General features: G+C 35.2%; 2 protein-coding genes and 1 long non-coding RNA gene across 3 annotated transcripts; 1 reads left to right on the top strand and 2 right to left on the bottom strand.

Annotated features, from left to right (window-relative positions):
- Positions 1 to 3457: 3457 nt before the first annotated feature.
- On the bottom strand, positions 3458 to 6088 carry LOC106349185 (protein SUPPRESSOR OF FRI 4). Its single transcript, XM_013789118.3, has 7 exons — positions 5714 to 6088; positions 5354 to 5454; positions 5161 to 5290; positions 4688 to 5019; positions 4452 to 4597; positions 4316 to 4369; positions 3458 to 3864 (listed from the first exon to the last, which is right to left on the bottom strand). Exons 1-7 carry the CDS (start codon positions 5905 to 5907, stop codon positions 3793 to 3795), a joined length of 1029 nt encoding a protein of 342 aa, XP_013644572.1. The 5' UTR covers positions 5908 to 6088; the 3' UTR covers positions 3458 to 3792.
- Positions 6089 to 11813: 5725 nt separating this feature from the next.
- LOC106352372 lies at positions 11814 to 13484 on the top strand. The gene is made up of 2 exons (XR_001271589.3): positions 11814 to 12845; positions 13369 to 13484. It is a non-coding gene; the product is annotated as an uncharacterized LOC106352372 (long non-coding RNA).
- A 399-nt stretch (positions 13485 to 13883) lies between these two features.
- On the bottom strand, positions 13884 to 15762 carry LOC106352371 (protein OSB4, chloroplastic-like). The gene is made up of 7 exons (XM_013792013.3): positions 15216 to 15762; positions 14994 to 15135; positions 14820 to 14916; positions 14625 to 14728; positions 14400 to 14544; positions 14244 to 14311; positions 13884 to 14156 (listed from the first exon to the last, which is right to left on the bottom strand). Exons 1-7 carry the CDS (start codon positions 15575 to 15577, stop codon positions 14031 to 14033), a joined length of 1044 nt encoding a protein of 347 aa, XP_013647467.1. The 5' UTR covers positions 15578 to 15762; the 3' UTR covers positions 13884 to 14030.

The raw sequence follows: 15762 nt of genomic DNA, 5'->3' as shown, positions 1-15762 counted from the left end.
GGTTGACCGTCCCGTACTGCAGCGGGCTCGTCTTCGAGCGGATCACGGTGGGTCAGGTCCGCGCGGGCTGTGGTCCTCAAAATGGCTGACGAAACCTGTACCGCAAAACATGAAAGCCTTTGCGGATCGGCCCGCGGGACATAGATCTACAAACGGACATATGGTTCCTGAACGCTTCAAGACATGATTCATGACGCTTTATCAGTTTCATGATACATCAGTAAGTGAGTTTAGTCGAGGATTGAACTGGACAATACACTTGTTAGTTGAAGATTTTAGTTGGATCAAAACACTAGTTTATTTACTTTTGTTAGACTCCAAACATTTTAAAAATAAACAATACTTTAGTTGCTGAATCCAAATATTATAACTCATAAGTTCATAACAAATGCTTTAATTTTCTGAATCCAAAATTAAATAAAACCAACACCAAATCAAAGATGTTAATCCCAAAAAATAAATAAAAAGAAAACACCAATCACACTTCTTGTTCTTCATCTTTATCACCAACAAGCGACAAAAAGATGGAAAGTTCTCTTCTTCACCATCAACTTCATCTTCTGCAAATAAGAATAATAGAAGTCAGTTAAAATATATTGAAACCTAAAACTCCAAAATGTATGATAATGTGAACAAATACATATAGGCAAAACTATGAAGGAATCCATCACGGGAACTAGATCTTCTTCGGTGGAAAGTGAGTTTTCAAACTTCTTATGATGACTCGAAGAAGCTCCACCAGTGCAGATCGAAGGCGCTTGGGAGACCGGAAGCATCATCGACCCTGAAACCACCATCAGCGGAGCTACATAACGTTGAATCGCCTTTTCTCTCTCTCTCTCTCTCATTCTCTCTCTCTCTCTCTCTCTCTCTCTCTCTCTCTCTCTCTCTCTCTCTCTCTCTCTCTCTCTCTCTCTCTCTCTCTCTCTCTCTCTCTCTCAATGTTTTAGGCAAAAGCAGAAATGGGGACTTAGGGTATGGGTTTTTCAAAATCCCGCAGGTTAAGGCCATCCCGCTTTCGATCCGTCCCACTTTCGACCCGTACCGCTTTGAATCCGCCCCACGAGGCCCGCAATTTTGCGGGCTTACCAAATGGAGGTCTAATCCCACCCCGCAGCAAGCCTTTACGGGCCAGGCCCGCGGTCCAGGTCCTTGATTGCCATCCCTAATGGTGAGCTTCTGGTGGGATGATTGCGATGAGAAGAGAAAGATTCATTGGGTATCTTAGGAGAAGCTATGTGTATCTAAAAAAAATGGCGGTTTGGGCTTTCAGGATATATAGAGGATTTCAATCAGGAACTCTTAGCCAAGCAGGCATGGAGACTTCTTAATGAACCAAACTGCTTGACCGCGAGAATTTATAAGGTACTATATATTCTAACAAGGAGTTCATGGAGTGTGGAAAAGGCTATAGATCCTTGTATGCATGGGGATGTATCCTATTTGGCCGGGAATTATTGAGTAAGGGTTTGATCAAGTCCATTGGAGATGAAACGACAACTTCTGTGTTGAGTCAAAAATGGGTTATGGATGAGATCCCTCGTTGGGAAATTATTAATAAGGAAATGGTGATTGATGTTAACTTAAAAGTATCATCTCTAATTCAGGATGAGGGACAATGGGATAGAGACAAGCTGAAGTCTCTGTTTCCAGTAAATGAGGTCACTCGGATCATGCAACTTTCAGTTGGAAATGTGTCAGATAGAGATATATGGGCCTATACATGTCATGGATTTTTTACAGTGAAAGCGGTTGTATGGTGAGTACAAAGGATAAGGAATCTCAAGCCGCTCTGATGAACTCAATGAATCAAGGCTTACTGGAGCTGAAGAGATCCATCTGGAATATCCCAACACTCCCAAAGATTAAAAGTTTCTTGTGGAGAGCGGTAGAGAGCGGTCTCTAGTGCGCTTACTGTGGCTGAAAGATTAAATACAAGGGAATGAATTTGGATACACAATGCAAGCTATGCAGGATGGGAGCATAATCAGTTAAACATGTTTATTTTTTAATTATTCGGTCGCGAAGGAGGCATAGACAATTGCAGGTTTCCAGCATGATCCACAGCTCACTGATAGTAGTTTGGTCAACTGGTTGTCGGGCTATCTTAAGTTAGAGTCAATACTAGTACTACATAGGAAAGCGATTCCATGATCCTTTGGACCATTTGGAAGAACCGGAACAAGGTTCTATATGTCGATACAAGAATCGCTTGCACTCAAGTTCAACAAGCATGTGAGGAAGCCAGAGTTTGGAATGATTTAAATTTGGGACATCTGAGCATGGAACTGTGAATGGAATGATAGAAGAAAACAAGAGATGGGATCCTCCTTTAGAAGGTTTCACGAATTGCAATATTCATTCAAATTGGAGGAACACTAAACTTCACAGTGATTGTGTCTTTATTATACGAGATTGGAGAGGCAATGTGCTACATCATGTGTTATCCCCTCGTAGATCTTTTTTTTTTAAAGATTGAGTGTCTAAATGTTTCTCTTTTGATCAATTATTTGTAGGATTGTTCAATATGGTAAAACCGAACCGTACCGAACCGAACCGAAATAGACAATATGGTTTGATTTGGTATATACCATATAAACCGAATGGATATAATTTTATAAAAACTGTAGGATTTGGATATGGTTTGGTATATAACCGAATAAACCGAACAAAACCGATTAAAAGTAGAAACATGTAAATATGTATCTATTTTATAACAATACATGAAAATCTATTTGTTACATAAGTTAAATTTGTGTTAATAACTATTACCATAATTTTATAGTTATAAAAAACTTTAATTTGTAAAACACTTGAACTATAACTAAATAACAATACATCGCAATTCAGACATCTTATTTTTTAAGTCTTTTTGATCTTTTTTTATTTATTTTAGTCTTCACTAAATTAATATGAAGATTATAAATTTGATGGACAATAATTAATGGAAAATTTTCAATTGAAAAAGTATGACTTTAATGAACACTAAATATGGAAAAGTGGAAAAACTTTTCTTTCATGTTTCTGTTTTGTTTCATATTTTTATTTTCAAAATTTCAAGCTTTGATTTTAGTTATAGATTTGATTATTTTATTTGATGGTAGAAGCATTTTTATTTTTTTGTTCATTTATTTGAACATGTAATATATTTTTAATAAATGATTGTGTTGACAATATGACTCTAAAATTCATATAATATGATCTCAAACAAAATAATTATGTTTTTTGATATAAAACCGAATAAACCGAAAACTGACGGTATATAAACCAAACCGAACCGAAATAAATATGGATTTAGAATGGTAATTATATTTTACTAACCGAAATACCGAAGTAAATATGGATTTAGAATGGTAGTTATATTTTACTAACCGAAATACCGAAAACCGAACTGATATCCGGATTGAACATCCCTATTATTTGTATCCAAACTTTCCGTTGGGTTGACAATTTGCAGTCCTTAAAAAAAACATTTATGGGTGAACCCGTATGTTTTTAATAGTAACTGATAGTCAGAACAAAGAAAAAGAGACTAAAGTTATTCCTCCAAGTCTACAATAAAAATTAAAAAGAAAAGACTAAACATTTGCAGAAAAAAACATCTCTGAGATCTCTAAAATAATGCAATGGTACCTAACAAGTAACAATACAACAGATAGATAAGAATAACTCAAAATTCAGATCACAAGTTCAGCTTCTGTAAATGTGAGTCAAAGGGTTATCACAAACAACCACCACCATCATCGTCTTTTCTTGGATGGTTTCTTCGACTCATCTTTGGTGCTAAAAACTCTAAAACGCCATCCGTCCAGCGAGCCTACTCTCTGAGATACGCCTGTCTATGGCTTCATTTATCGAGTTCATCTGCAACCATTTCAAAAACAGTAAACGCGGTTCTGAGTAAAGAAAGGTTGGATGCTTTATAAAAAAGGCTACAAAGAGTTTTCTTTTCTTTTTATTCCTCGAGACTGTGATTGTGCAAAGCTACAAAACTTTGCAAACTTGAATGAAAATAAAAAAAGCTGACCTGGTTTGAAACCAAACCTGTTTGAGTGTGATCTTGTGGAACCAATCACCACAATTTCATTTAATACAAGACAAAGAGCAAATAGGATACAAAATGAAGAACTAGCAGATACAAAAAACGATGTTCTTTACTACCTATTGCAAGTACTTTACAAGCTACACAAACCTATGTCCTTACTCTCATAATATAAACTGAAACTACAAAGGTACCTCTTAGCATAGAAACAACAGGCTCTGGAGTTTATAAAAATAAAGCAAATTCTCCTTTAACTTTGAAATCAGAACTTACCTGGCTGGTTTCATCATGGACTTTGTACTTAGGTAAGGACATTCTTCTTTCCTCCTGCAAATACAGACACATCGAGTCAGATTATTAAATGATTCGTTAATGACACTAGTAGAACATGTATAGGAAGGAAACTAACCATAGACATGGCTTCATCATCCCATACAAGATAGACCTCATTAGGCTGAGAGCTAGGAGCTTTATTTGCAATCACAGGAGGTGGACCGATTGAAGGACCACTAGTGTTTGGACCAGAAGCATACGAATGAGAATTATTTCCACCCACTGCAACACAACATTAAAAGAGGGTTTAAAAAAACAAACAGCTGAGCTGAGTCAAATGCAAGCAAATGATTCTAAGAACAAAGACAGAACCTGGAAATGAGTTGTTAGGCGGCTGCTGAGCCCCACCAACGGGAAGGGGAGCAGAAAACGGAGAAGCTTGAGAAGGAGTGGTGTTATTCACAACAGGGAACAGAGGTTGAGAAACCGGCATCGCAGGAGATGATGGTTGGATCCCAGGAGGAGCAGGAGATGATGATGGCATATTCATCCCCATACCATGAACAGGAAAGAGTTGTGGTGGTCGATACCCTAAATGGGGAGGTGGAGGAACAGAACCTGGTGGATACCATTGTTGTGGACGGGGAGGAGGAGGCATAGGCCATCCAGGACCAGCTGGACGCATAGGAGGACCAGGATAATACCTGTTCACACAAAAGTATTTAACATACGGAACCCAAAGTAGAACGGTTCTAAGGAAACATCACTTAGCATGGATCAGATACTAAAGACAAGATCTGACTATCTTACAAGACCAGGAAAGAGAAGGAATATAGATTACATACATTGGTCGCGCAGGCACAGCACCAGGCACTTGTTGGGGTTGATATACCATTCCGTATGGTCTAGGAACTGCAGCACCGAGAGGGACGGAAGGAATTTCAATTTTTGCAACTTTGGCAGGAGACTCTTCCTCTGCAGAAAACACCAACGTCAGCTCAAAAACTGTGTCACCATATAAGATAATGTAAACAATACCTTCTTCTCCGTAGTGAGCAGCCAAGACATCTGGTGGGATTCCTTGCATTCCATATATCTCAATATCCGTTGAATCTCTACCTTCTTTCGAATTAGGCACCCTTGTTCAGAAAATTAAAAACAATGTCACGGAACTAGAAGAAATCAAACAAATTTCAGACAAGATCCAGCCATGACAAGAACTCAATTAATCTTTCCCTAAAACTTGTCTTCCCCAAAAAAATAAAAACTTTAAGCTTTCCAATAATTTGCATAATTAGGGTTCATGATGAGACTTGTATGGAATTAACTAAACCCTGGAAAGAGCTGACGCAATAAAGATTCAATTTTTTCAAAGTTCCCAGTAAAGAAGGAACATACTTGGTGACATTCTCTTTATGAACCTGGAGGACATGAATGACCATGCCGCTAGCGGTGGAGAGCTTCTTGTGGCAGACATGGCACTTGAAGTGTTTGGCTTTCTGGTGCTGCACGAGAATCTTCTCGTCGTCGAACTCCCTGTCGCAGTAATAGCACCACACCTTCTCCGTGGCTCTCTTCTTCTTCTTCCCCATCACTCAAAAACCCCTTCTCCTCTGTGTTTATTGAATAATCTCAAATCCAATTGAAACCTGCCCCTCTCTTGCTTCTCGTCTTCCTTCCTTCCTTCCCCTCGCTAGGGTTTCTATTCGGACAAAGGCGTTTTCTCGATTTCTTTTGCGATCTCGCAGATTCTCTTCTCTGTCTTATGTTAACCCTTTTTTTTATCTTCCGTTACTCTCTTTTTATTTATAGAAAAGGACCTTTCTTATGTAATTTTGCGTAAAATCCCATATACTTTGAAAATTGAATATTTACCTCCATCTATTATATATATATATATATATATATCGATCCTTATATATTAAAAGAAACTCATTATAAACTTTTAACTATAACACGTCTCACTAAAATAATTATTAGAATCATTAGAAAATTAAGTTGGTTCATCTAAACATATACTATACTTTATTAAACTAATAATAAATTAATTATTAATATACAAAATCATATTTTCCTTCTTTCCTTAAATAAAAACTACAGAATTACATAGTATGATTAAAATATATATTATTTAATTATTTTAAATAATAAAAATTTAGTAAAATAATTTATATCCTTCATCATTTTTTATATTATTAAAATAAATCAAACAATCATATTCACCATATAATAAAATAGAGATATTTTTGTTTATGTTATATTTGAATGTTTTAAAAAGATTTTAAATTACAAAAATTGTTAAAACTCTCACATCTGAAAATTTGTGATCAGTATTTTATAATTTTTGTTATAATAAGATACAAATGATTAGGCATGGAACTTATTATCCGAGATCCACTTCGGATCCGTTCCGAAAATAGGATATCCGGGGTGCCCGGATCCTAATCCGAATAGTAAAATTTTGGATCCATCTGAACCGAATCTGGATCCGAATATCTTAATTTTTAGGTCCGGATATCTGGATCCGGATCCGTATTCTTAAAACACATTAATTTTTAAATTTTATTAATATTAATATTTGATATATTAATATTTATACATGAATTAATCTTATAATATTATATTTTAGTCTTTACAATATTATAGACATATATAAATATATTTATATATGATATATAAATATTTAATTGATGTAATATATTTAAAAAATAACAATTCTCATAAATAGACTATTTTCAAGTTTTCGTCACAGAAATAAACCACAAAGAAGAAAATGACCAAAATATTTCATTTAATAGGTAAAATGACACTAATACCCTAGATATATATAAAATTTTTTTTATAGTTTTAGATTATATGTTTTCAAATTCAAACTTTTTTATAAATTTTTGAATTTTTTTTTACTTTTTTCAAATTTTCTTTTTGTAATTCGAAAATACTTTTTGAAACCATTTTTAAAATTTTTATTTTCAAAATTTTAATATTTATTTTCTATTTTATAAAATTTTAAACATCAAACCTAAATCCCCCACCCCTTAACTCTAAACCCTAAAGTTTGGATTAGTTAACCCTAGGGGTAAAAGTGTATATTTACCTCTTTAATGAAACATTTTGGTCATTTTGATTATTAGAATCTATATTTGTGATAAAAACTTTTTAATGCTATCCTACAGTATTTCCCTTTAAAAAATTAGTATTTAAAAAAATATTATTTTTAATTATTTTCACGGATCCGGATATCCGTGGATAATAGAATATCGAGACGGATATCCGGAAACCACGAATCCGGTACCGGATATTAAATCCACGGATCCAGATCCGGGTATCCTAAATTTCCCGAATATCCGGATCGGTCCCACGCCTACAAATGATAATAAAACTAGGGCTTTTTGCAAATATGACTCAAAACTTGAAGTCAAATACAAAACTAACCCATTTTTTTTTTGGAACATTGACTTGCCTCTTCCACCTCTAAAGTTCAGATTATTCACGAAAATGTCATCACTTTTTCTTCTTTTTTTTCGAAAATGCATATTTTACTCTATTACCCTCATTTTCTTCAAGTATTCACAATATTGTCATTGCCATCAATACACCAATTACCATGAACAACCAATTTGACGCTCTTAATGCACCTAAAATTTGATTTACACTCTTTCTTTCTCAATTCTTATGAACTAAAAACAACATCTCTGTACTTTCTCTCCATATTCATCCCAAAAAAACCCAAGATTTTGATTCTAAAATTTTTATGGTTCATAGAGCCATTGAAGCTTATTATTCTTAGTGGGTCACTTTTGCTTGAGATTATGGGTGCTTGGAGAAGACTTTTATGTGCTAAACAAGTTATCTCACTTGTTGAAACTATGAAATTAGTTTCTTTTTTCAGATACGTTCGTCCAGACGACTTTCGGGTAAGTCGTCTTTCTGTAGACGAATTACAGGAAAGTCGTCTTTCTGTAGACAACTTACAGGTAAGTCGTCTTGCTGTAGACGACTTACATAGAAGTCTTCTGGTCAATGCAGAGGTTAGTTTTGCAATTGAATTTTAAATGTGTTTTTCTAGACGACTTACATGGAAGTCGTCCATATTTGTTTGTTAAAAAAAAATTCGAGACGACTTCCATGTAAGTCGTCTAGGGAAAACGGGTTAGTTTTGCATTTGACCGAAATGTGTCAGAAATTTGACTTTTTCTAAGCCGTCCAGTAGAAAATTAAAAAAAAATCAGTATTTTGTTATACCTAGACGACTTACATGTATAAGTTGTCTAAGGTTAGTTTTGCAACTGAAAAATAAAACAAAAAAAAATATTTTTGTCTAGATGACTTACACGGAAGTCGTCCATCAGACGACTTACACGTAAGTCGTCCATGATTGTATTCCAAGATTATGGTCAAACCTTGCTTATCTTGGACGACTTCAATGTAAGATGGACGACTTCCGTGTAAGTCGTCTAGAAAAAAATAATATTTTTTGTTTTATTTTTCAATTGCAAAACTAATCTAAGACGACTTACATGGAAGTCGTCTACGTATAACAAAATATTGATTTTTTTTTAATTTTCATTAATATCTCTTCAAATTTACAAAAAAGTCACAATTAAAAGAGTACATATGCAAATAACAAAACAGACCACAAACAAAACTATTATAGATCATTCCTCTACAAAGACAAGCTTAGACTACACTTAATATGAAAGAAAACCCCGTCAGAAGACTTCCTGGAAGTCGTCTGGAATACTTCTTTGAAGTCGTGTATATATAGAAAATTAGAAATCGTCGTCAAGTTACGAGGAACTCGCAAAGCCCGTGCTTATTTTACGAGGAATTAGCGAGGCCTGTTTTTTTATTTACGAGGAATGAGAGAGGCCCGCGTTTTCTTATTACGACTAATCTAAAATGAATCGAAGCTAATTAGTCGTAATATACAACTCATTTACGACTAACCTAAAATGAGACGAAGCTAACTGGTCGTAAAGTCTTTCGGAATTTCCTATAAATACTCACCAGTTTGCTTCTCAAATCAAAGATAAACTCACCAATTTGCTTCTCAAATTAGAGATAATTACTCACCAGTTTGCTTCTCAAATTAGAAAGATTTGAAAAAAAGAAGGAGAAGAAATATACTGGAACACATGTGGGCGGAGACAAGGCTAGACTTACGTAGGTCTCGCCTTGTTTCTTCCCACCTGTGATTCCAGTATCTTTTTTTTTTTCAAATATTACAACGGTAGTCCCTAATTGGTCGTTAAGAGACGAAATAGAGAGAAAATCAGGAGTTTCTTACTTACGTAGGTCCCACCCGCGTTTTCTTATTACGAGTTTTTACGACGAATACGATTTACGTAGAATTATCGAGTCCTGCGTTCTTTATTTTTAAAAATCATCGCAAGTTCCTCGTTAATTTACGAGGAAATCACGAGGATTATGTTTAAATCCCCAAAATCCAAAATCCCAAACCCCACCTTCCTTATCTTCTACTTCATGTATTCAAAACTCCAACCCCATCCTCCCTTTAACCTCAAATCCATTCCAAACTTCAAAATCTAAAACCACAATTCCTTAACTTATAATCTCAATCTCTTCTTTCTAATTCAAACCCCTCCGTTACCTTACACAAAATCAAGTTATATAAATAGATTTTCATGATTAAATCCATCAAATAACTTGCATTAAGTCTGAAAATCAATCATATTAAAAATAAATACATCAATTGGATACATCGACATTCTCGTCATCACTAGAAACATCATTATTTTCATTAAACTCGTCTTCAACAGCTTCGTCTGTGGCATCGTCGGTAAGATCTTCGTACTCATGATTATGCGGATCAATGAAGAGGATGTCATCAATTTGTTGTTCAGGTTCCTCAACTTCATTTATTTGTTCGTCTTTCAATGGTGGTTCTTCTCCACTGATGATTCGTCCATGAGGTGTAACTTTGATCACGACTAACCAATTTATTCCCGATTCTCTCATCTGAGGGTAAGGAAGGAAGCTAACTTGGTCTGCTTGTGAAGCTAAGATGAAAGGCTCGAATTTGTTGTACCTGCAAAAATAAAGACAACATAGAAATTAATCATACAGATCATGTATGCCAAAAAAAAGAATTTGTTTTACCTTCGTCCACCATTGACATCAACTATACCGAATTTGTTAAACCGAACATTTCTGTTGACGACGGGGTCGAACCATTCACATTTGAAGAGGATGCATTTCAGCTTCAATAACCCTGAGAATTCCACTTCAATAATCTCCTGCAAGATCCCGTAGAAATCTGTCTCGCCTTTCACACATATTCCATAGGTACTGGTCATCCGTTGTCTACCATACTCATACGTGTGAAAAGTATAGCCTCATGTAAAATACATCTGTGATGTGGTGACCTTTGCAAGTGGAGCTTGAATGACTTCGTGAAACCACGTAGGGTAATTTGCGTCGTCGTCATAATCAACCTGCGAAAATAAAGAGAACGTTGAAATACAGATCATGTATGAAAGAGTTTGATCGATCAACCTGCAAATGGTGATGATAAGAGTGTGAGTTAATACATGATTCTTCAACCACTTAATAAAGTGTTGATCTTTCCTTCTGTCTACGTCACTTGTGGATAATCCTGGGAATGTTTCTTCGACTTGAGAAACAAATAGGTTGTAAAATCACATTTTATATTAATTAATCATTGGAAATTATATTTCTTATACTTATATGTGTTTAATTAAAAGTTTTCATAAAATACATTATCTTTCAAAATAACGCATCAATAGAACCTCACAATTGAGTAGAATATAGGTGTGTGCACTATGAGTGTCTTCTTCACTCGACCACCAAACGTCTTTCGATTTCCCACCGATTCGCCCAATCTGGCTAAAGATGTCTGGAACACCAGCAACTGCATATGTTGGCGCGACAGCACCATCATCATATCTTCTTGGAGCTCTTTTCCGGATACGTACTTTTGACGCAAAGTAGTACGATGTGAAGTGAGAAGTTTCTTCCGTCAAACTTCCAGCAATTTTAGAACCTTCAACTTTTGCGAGTTTTTTTTTCTCTTCAAATATTTCATGGCACACTCATACTGATACATCCATCCGTAGTGTAAAGGTCCACGAAGCAATGCCTCATATGGGAGGTGGACAACTAGATGCTCCATGACGTCAAAAAATGCTGGAAGAAATATCTTCTCTAATTTGCACAATAAGATGGGGATGTTCTCGTGAAGTTGTTCCACAACTTCTTCTTTAAGAGTGTGTGTGCTCAGATCCCTGAAAAATGCTCTAATGCCTTGTATATTCCAAAAACAATTAAACACATTAGTAGTCATATATTATTGCAAACTAAACCATTAATTATAAAATTAATGCGTTATAATATACTACCTGCAAGTGATTCATGTACGTTTGTTGGAAGTAGCTCCGCAAATGCAAAGGGAAGTAGTCGTTGCATAAAGACATGACAATCGTGACTTTTCATCCCGGAGAACTTTTGATCTTTTTCAACACATCTAGAGAGATTTGAAACGTACTCATCAGGGAACTTCACTTCTGATGCCACCCAGTTGAACAACACCGACTTTTTTTCTGAAGACAATCTGAATATCGGAACGGGAACTTGTCCATTGCTTTTTATATGTAACTCACTTCTTGAGCAAATATCCGGTAAGTCCAACCTTGATTTGATGTTGTCTTTTGTTTTCTCTGGGACATTCAATATTGTATTCATGATGTTCTCGAAGAAATTCTTCTCTATATGCATCACATCGAGGTTGTGGCGCAGAAAAAGATCGTTCCAATATGGAAACTCCCAAAATATACTCTTTTTGTGCCAGTTGTACCGAACACCGTAAAAATCAGACATATTATCTGGGGACATGCTAATTACTATCACAACGAACTGTTTCGTTAGCTCCATAATAATCGATTTGCGTTTCAATTTGTTCTTCAGTTAGATATGTATGATTTATAAAGTTTTGGATTTAAATCGGTGAAATATTGATATTGAATATAAACAAAATGAGACTGTTGAATTTTTTTTTTAATTATAGTATCTTATCCGACCTTGTAAGTCCGATCCAAACAAATCAGCTAACTTTTTGGTGTTTGGTCAACAATTTGCTAATTTCTATATCAATCTGATTTCTTTGTTTTCTTGACAAAAATTTCTTTGTTTTTGGTCAAACTTAACCAAATTATATATCAAGAAAAAGAATATATAGCTATTTTCAAAAGGAAAAAAAATATAAATAGAGGATACATGTTCATTGTTTCTCACATGCAAAAAAAAAAACAACTATCTTCGCAACACACAAATCAAAATATTACACAAAACATGGCTGCAAAATATAATTCAGTGATTGTAATAGTCTTTATGGTGGTGATGATGATAATGGCGATGGAAAAAGTTGACGGAGAAACATCCGCTGAATGTCGTGACCGTTGCAGTCAAAGTTGTGCCATGACTGGGGCGCTTCCGGCCAAATGCCTCCAGAGTTGTTACAGTAGATGCCAAGGCTTACCATCTCATACAATAGGTAACTATTTCTTTATGTTTATTTTCACAAAAAAAATAAGACAAAAAAGTTTTTTAAAAATGCCAAAACAAATGTAGAATTTGTGATTATTGTGATGTTTTATAACTATAGAAAATATATTTCCTCTTTTTATCAACGAATATATTTTTAGATTGAATTTCAATAAACGATACGATTGTTTCAATTAAATGATTGGAATAGACATCTCTTTGAATACAAAAGATGAAGTATCATTCATTAGTTTTTTCTTTTTGAAAAAATAGTATCACTCATTAGTTAAGTGGTTTAAATCTAAAAAAAATAATTGCATTGTCTGTTCGAATAAATTTCATATAATGTGTTTAAGCAATATAACCTTGTAGGAATATGTCCCTCAGAGAATTATTTTCAAACACAATATATTGTATAAAGATTATTGCATTGCAGGGTTTATTTCATTGTCAATTTTTTTTAAAAAATTATACGATTTTAAAAGAATTTTATTATAAATAAAATAAACGATGTTTTCACTTTGGAAATGCAGGCATAGAAGAAATGAAGTCATGAATCAGTGTAGGACTCTTGGAAATTACATTCATAAGAAGCATGAATCAATTGTAACAATATTAAATAAAAATAAACTTAAAACCAATTATCCCTTTTTATTTATATCATCAAAATTTATTCAAATTAGAATTAAAAAATAACATAAACAATATAATATGTTTGTGAGTATAAGACCTCGCAAATTTTCTCGAATCAATTTTTATGATTTGTTAGTTTTCAAAGCCATATATTGGGCGTCCTCGACTCCTCTTTGTTATTCCCAGAGTTTTTGTTTTCTTATGTGAAGGAATATTGTTGTTTCCGTAACTTAAACTTGTATAGTTTGTATGTTCCCTTCCTCTACTACTGTACTTTGTCTTCTTCTGTGAAGGAATATTGTTGTTTCCGTAACTTGAACTTGTATAGTTTGTATGTTCCCTTCCTCTACTACTAATTGTTGTAATTTCACAAAAGCTATTTCTATTGTACTTCCCGAAGATCGTTTATCCACCAAGTCTTAACTAACCCAGCAATCGAATTGATTGTTTCAGAAGATTTGTTTCCACTCACAACTTAAAGAATGCTTTCAAAATCTATCAAAAACGTAAGAGTAGACCACATGTCCTTAGGAGTATACCATATCTTGTTCTTATTTTCTTCTCAGTAGCTGACACTTGTTTTGCTCTTTGGAGGAGGTAGTCTTTCTATCGCCCAGCTTGGACAATCATTTAGCCACAGACCCAAACCGGTATCTTTGTGCTTAAAATCCGGAGCTTTTTCATTTCTCTACATTCATTAGAGTTAACAAACAATTAGCACCCTGCAGTAAATATGTGAAAAAGTATTTGATTCAAAGGTAACATTTTTCCCCACCTTGTTCAACCTGTTGTCCCACCATTTATTCATGTTTTCCACCAAGTCCTTCCATGATTCCTCTCCGGCTTCACATATTTTACAGAAGAAAAGATTGGTTTATACAAAGAAGAAAAATAAATTTCAGTTTCAACAGAAAGAGAGTTATATCCTTACCCTTTGCTTGTTTAGCGTATTTTGACCTGACAGGAACGTGGAACTTCAGGGCTTTAAGATCAGACAATATCTCATTGGGAGCCTTGTTAAGCCAAAGCGCTTCAGTCCCGTCTTTCTTCTTGAAATCAGGGTGTCTTGGGTTTACCTATAGACATATGAATTAAGCAAAAAAAAAAAAGGAACAACTTTGGCAAAATCTATCACCGAATGTAAAAAATCTATTACCGATCCGTTCTGTTTGCTTTCGCGGTAATCACACCATTCATCCGGTTTACCAACAAGATCGAACCAAACATCAGTTTGAGAATCTGTTTTCTTAAGAAGGCTAGCTAAAAGAAACAAGAAAACGAATGGTTCATCAGTTTTAAATAGCCAATCCCATAATGGGAAGAAACATGGTCAACACAATTAGACGCTTACCAGAATGCTTAAGCACACTTTCTTTTTGTTCCAACGGTGGCAAGACTTTAGGTAAGGTTTTAGAACCCTGAATGTAGTGGAGATCACGAACCATTATCTGAATCATGGAAACAAACATTAAAAAAAAAAGAACTAATAATCCAAGCCAAAACTATAATAAACTGGTATCCTAACATGAACATAAGCTTGATCAGGCTTTGCTCCAGCTATCTCACTGGCATCCACAAAGATCTGTCCCGTGATATGAAGCCGATCGTTTTTCTTCAAGTGACAGTTGGCAGTATGAGCCAAATCCCCTTCGAATATTACTGGAATCCTGATTACAGTTGAATTCAATTTCAATGGCTTCGATTTTTGGGTTTGAATTAAAAAAAAAAGTTTTCTTTTAAGCCGAACCAGAATTTATGAGCTGAATCCGAGTTTGGATCCGACCCGGAACCAGATGGAGGTCCGTGAGTGATGACGGTGCCTGCCCAGAAGCTTCCGTCGGGCTTGGCGTGGAACTCGACGTGTTGGTTCACGTACCCAATCAGATCGGTAGAGTTTGCGATTTTGGGTTGGTACGGTATCTCAGTCGGTTTTGGCCACGTGGCCGGCGACACTGATTTCTCAGTGATGCTTCCTCCGTTATTACGGCTACTACTTTTCTTCGCGGAGAAGGTTGAGAGACATTGCTGAGACAGAACCCATGATTGTCTAGCTCTTGAATTCAACAAGGGTCTTGTTGATTTCGATAGTGATCGTGCAAGAAACTGCATTTTCGCGAAACGATTGAAGTTTTAGGGTTTATGGGGTTTTTCTTTTAAGCCACCCCTTTTCTCGGCAACCTTTCGTTATGAAACGCTGTAGTTTCGTTGCAAAATGACACTTTCCCACTTGAGGAACGTTTTGTAATAATAAGAGTAAGCACGAGTGTTCGGGTATCCCCCATCCGATCCGATCC

Source organism: Brassica napus, chromosome A9, assembly GCF_020379485.1.
Source record: "Brassica napus cultivar Da-Ae chromosome A9, Da-Ae, whole genome shotgun sequence".
Taxonomy (NCBI): Eukaryota; Viridiplantae; Streptophyta; class Magnoliopsida; order Brassicales; family Brassicaceae; genus Brassica; species Brassica napus.
This window is presented reverse-complemented; position numbering and strand designations above follow the sequence as displayed.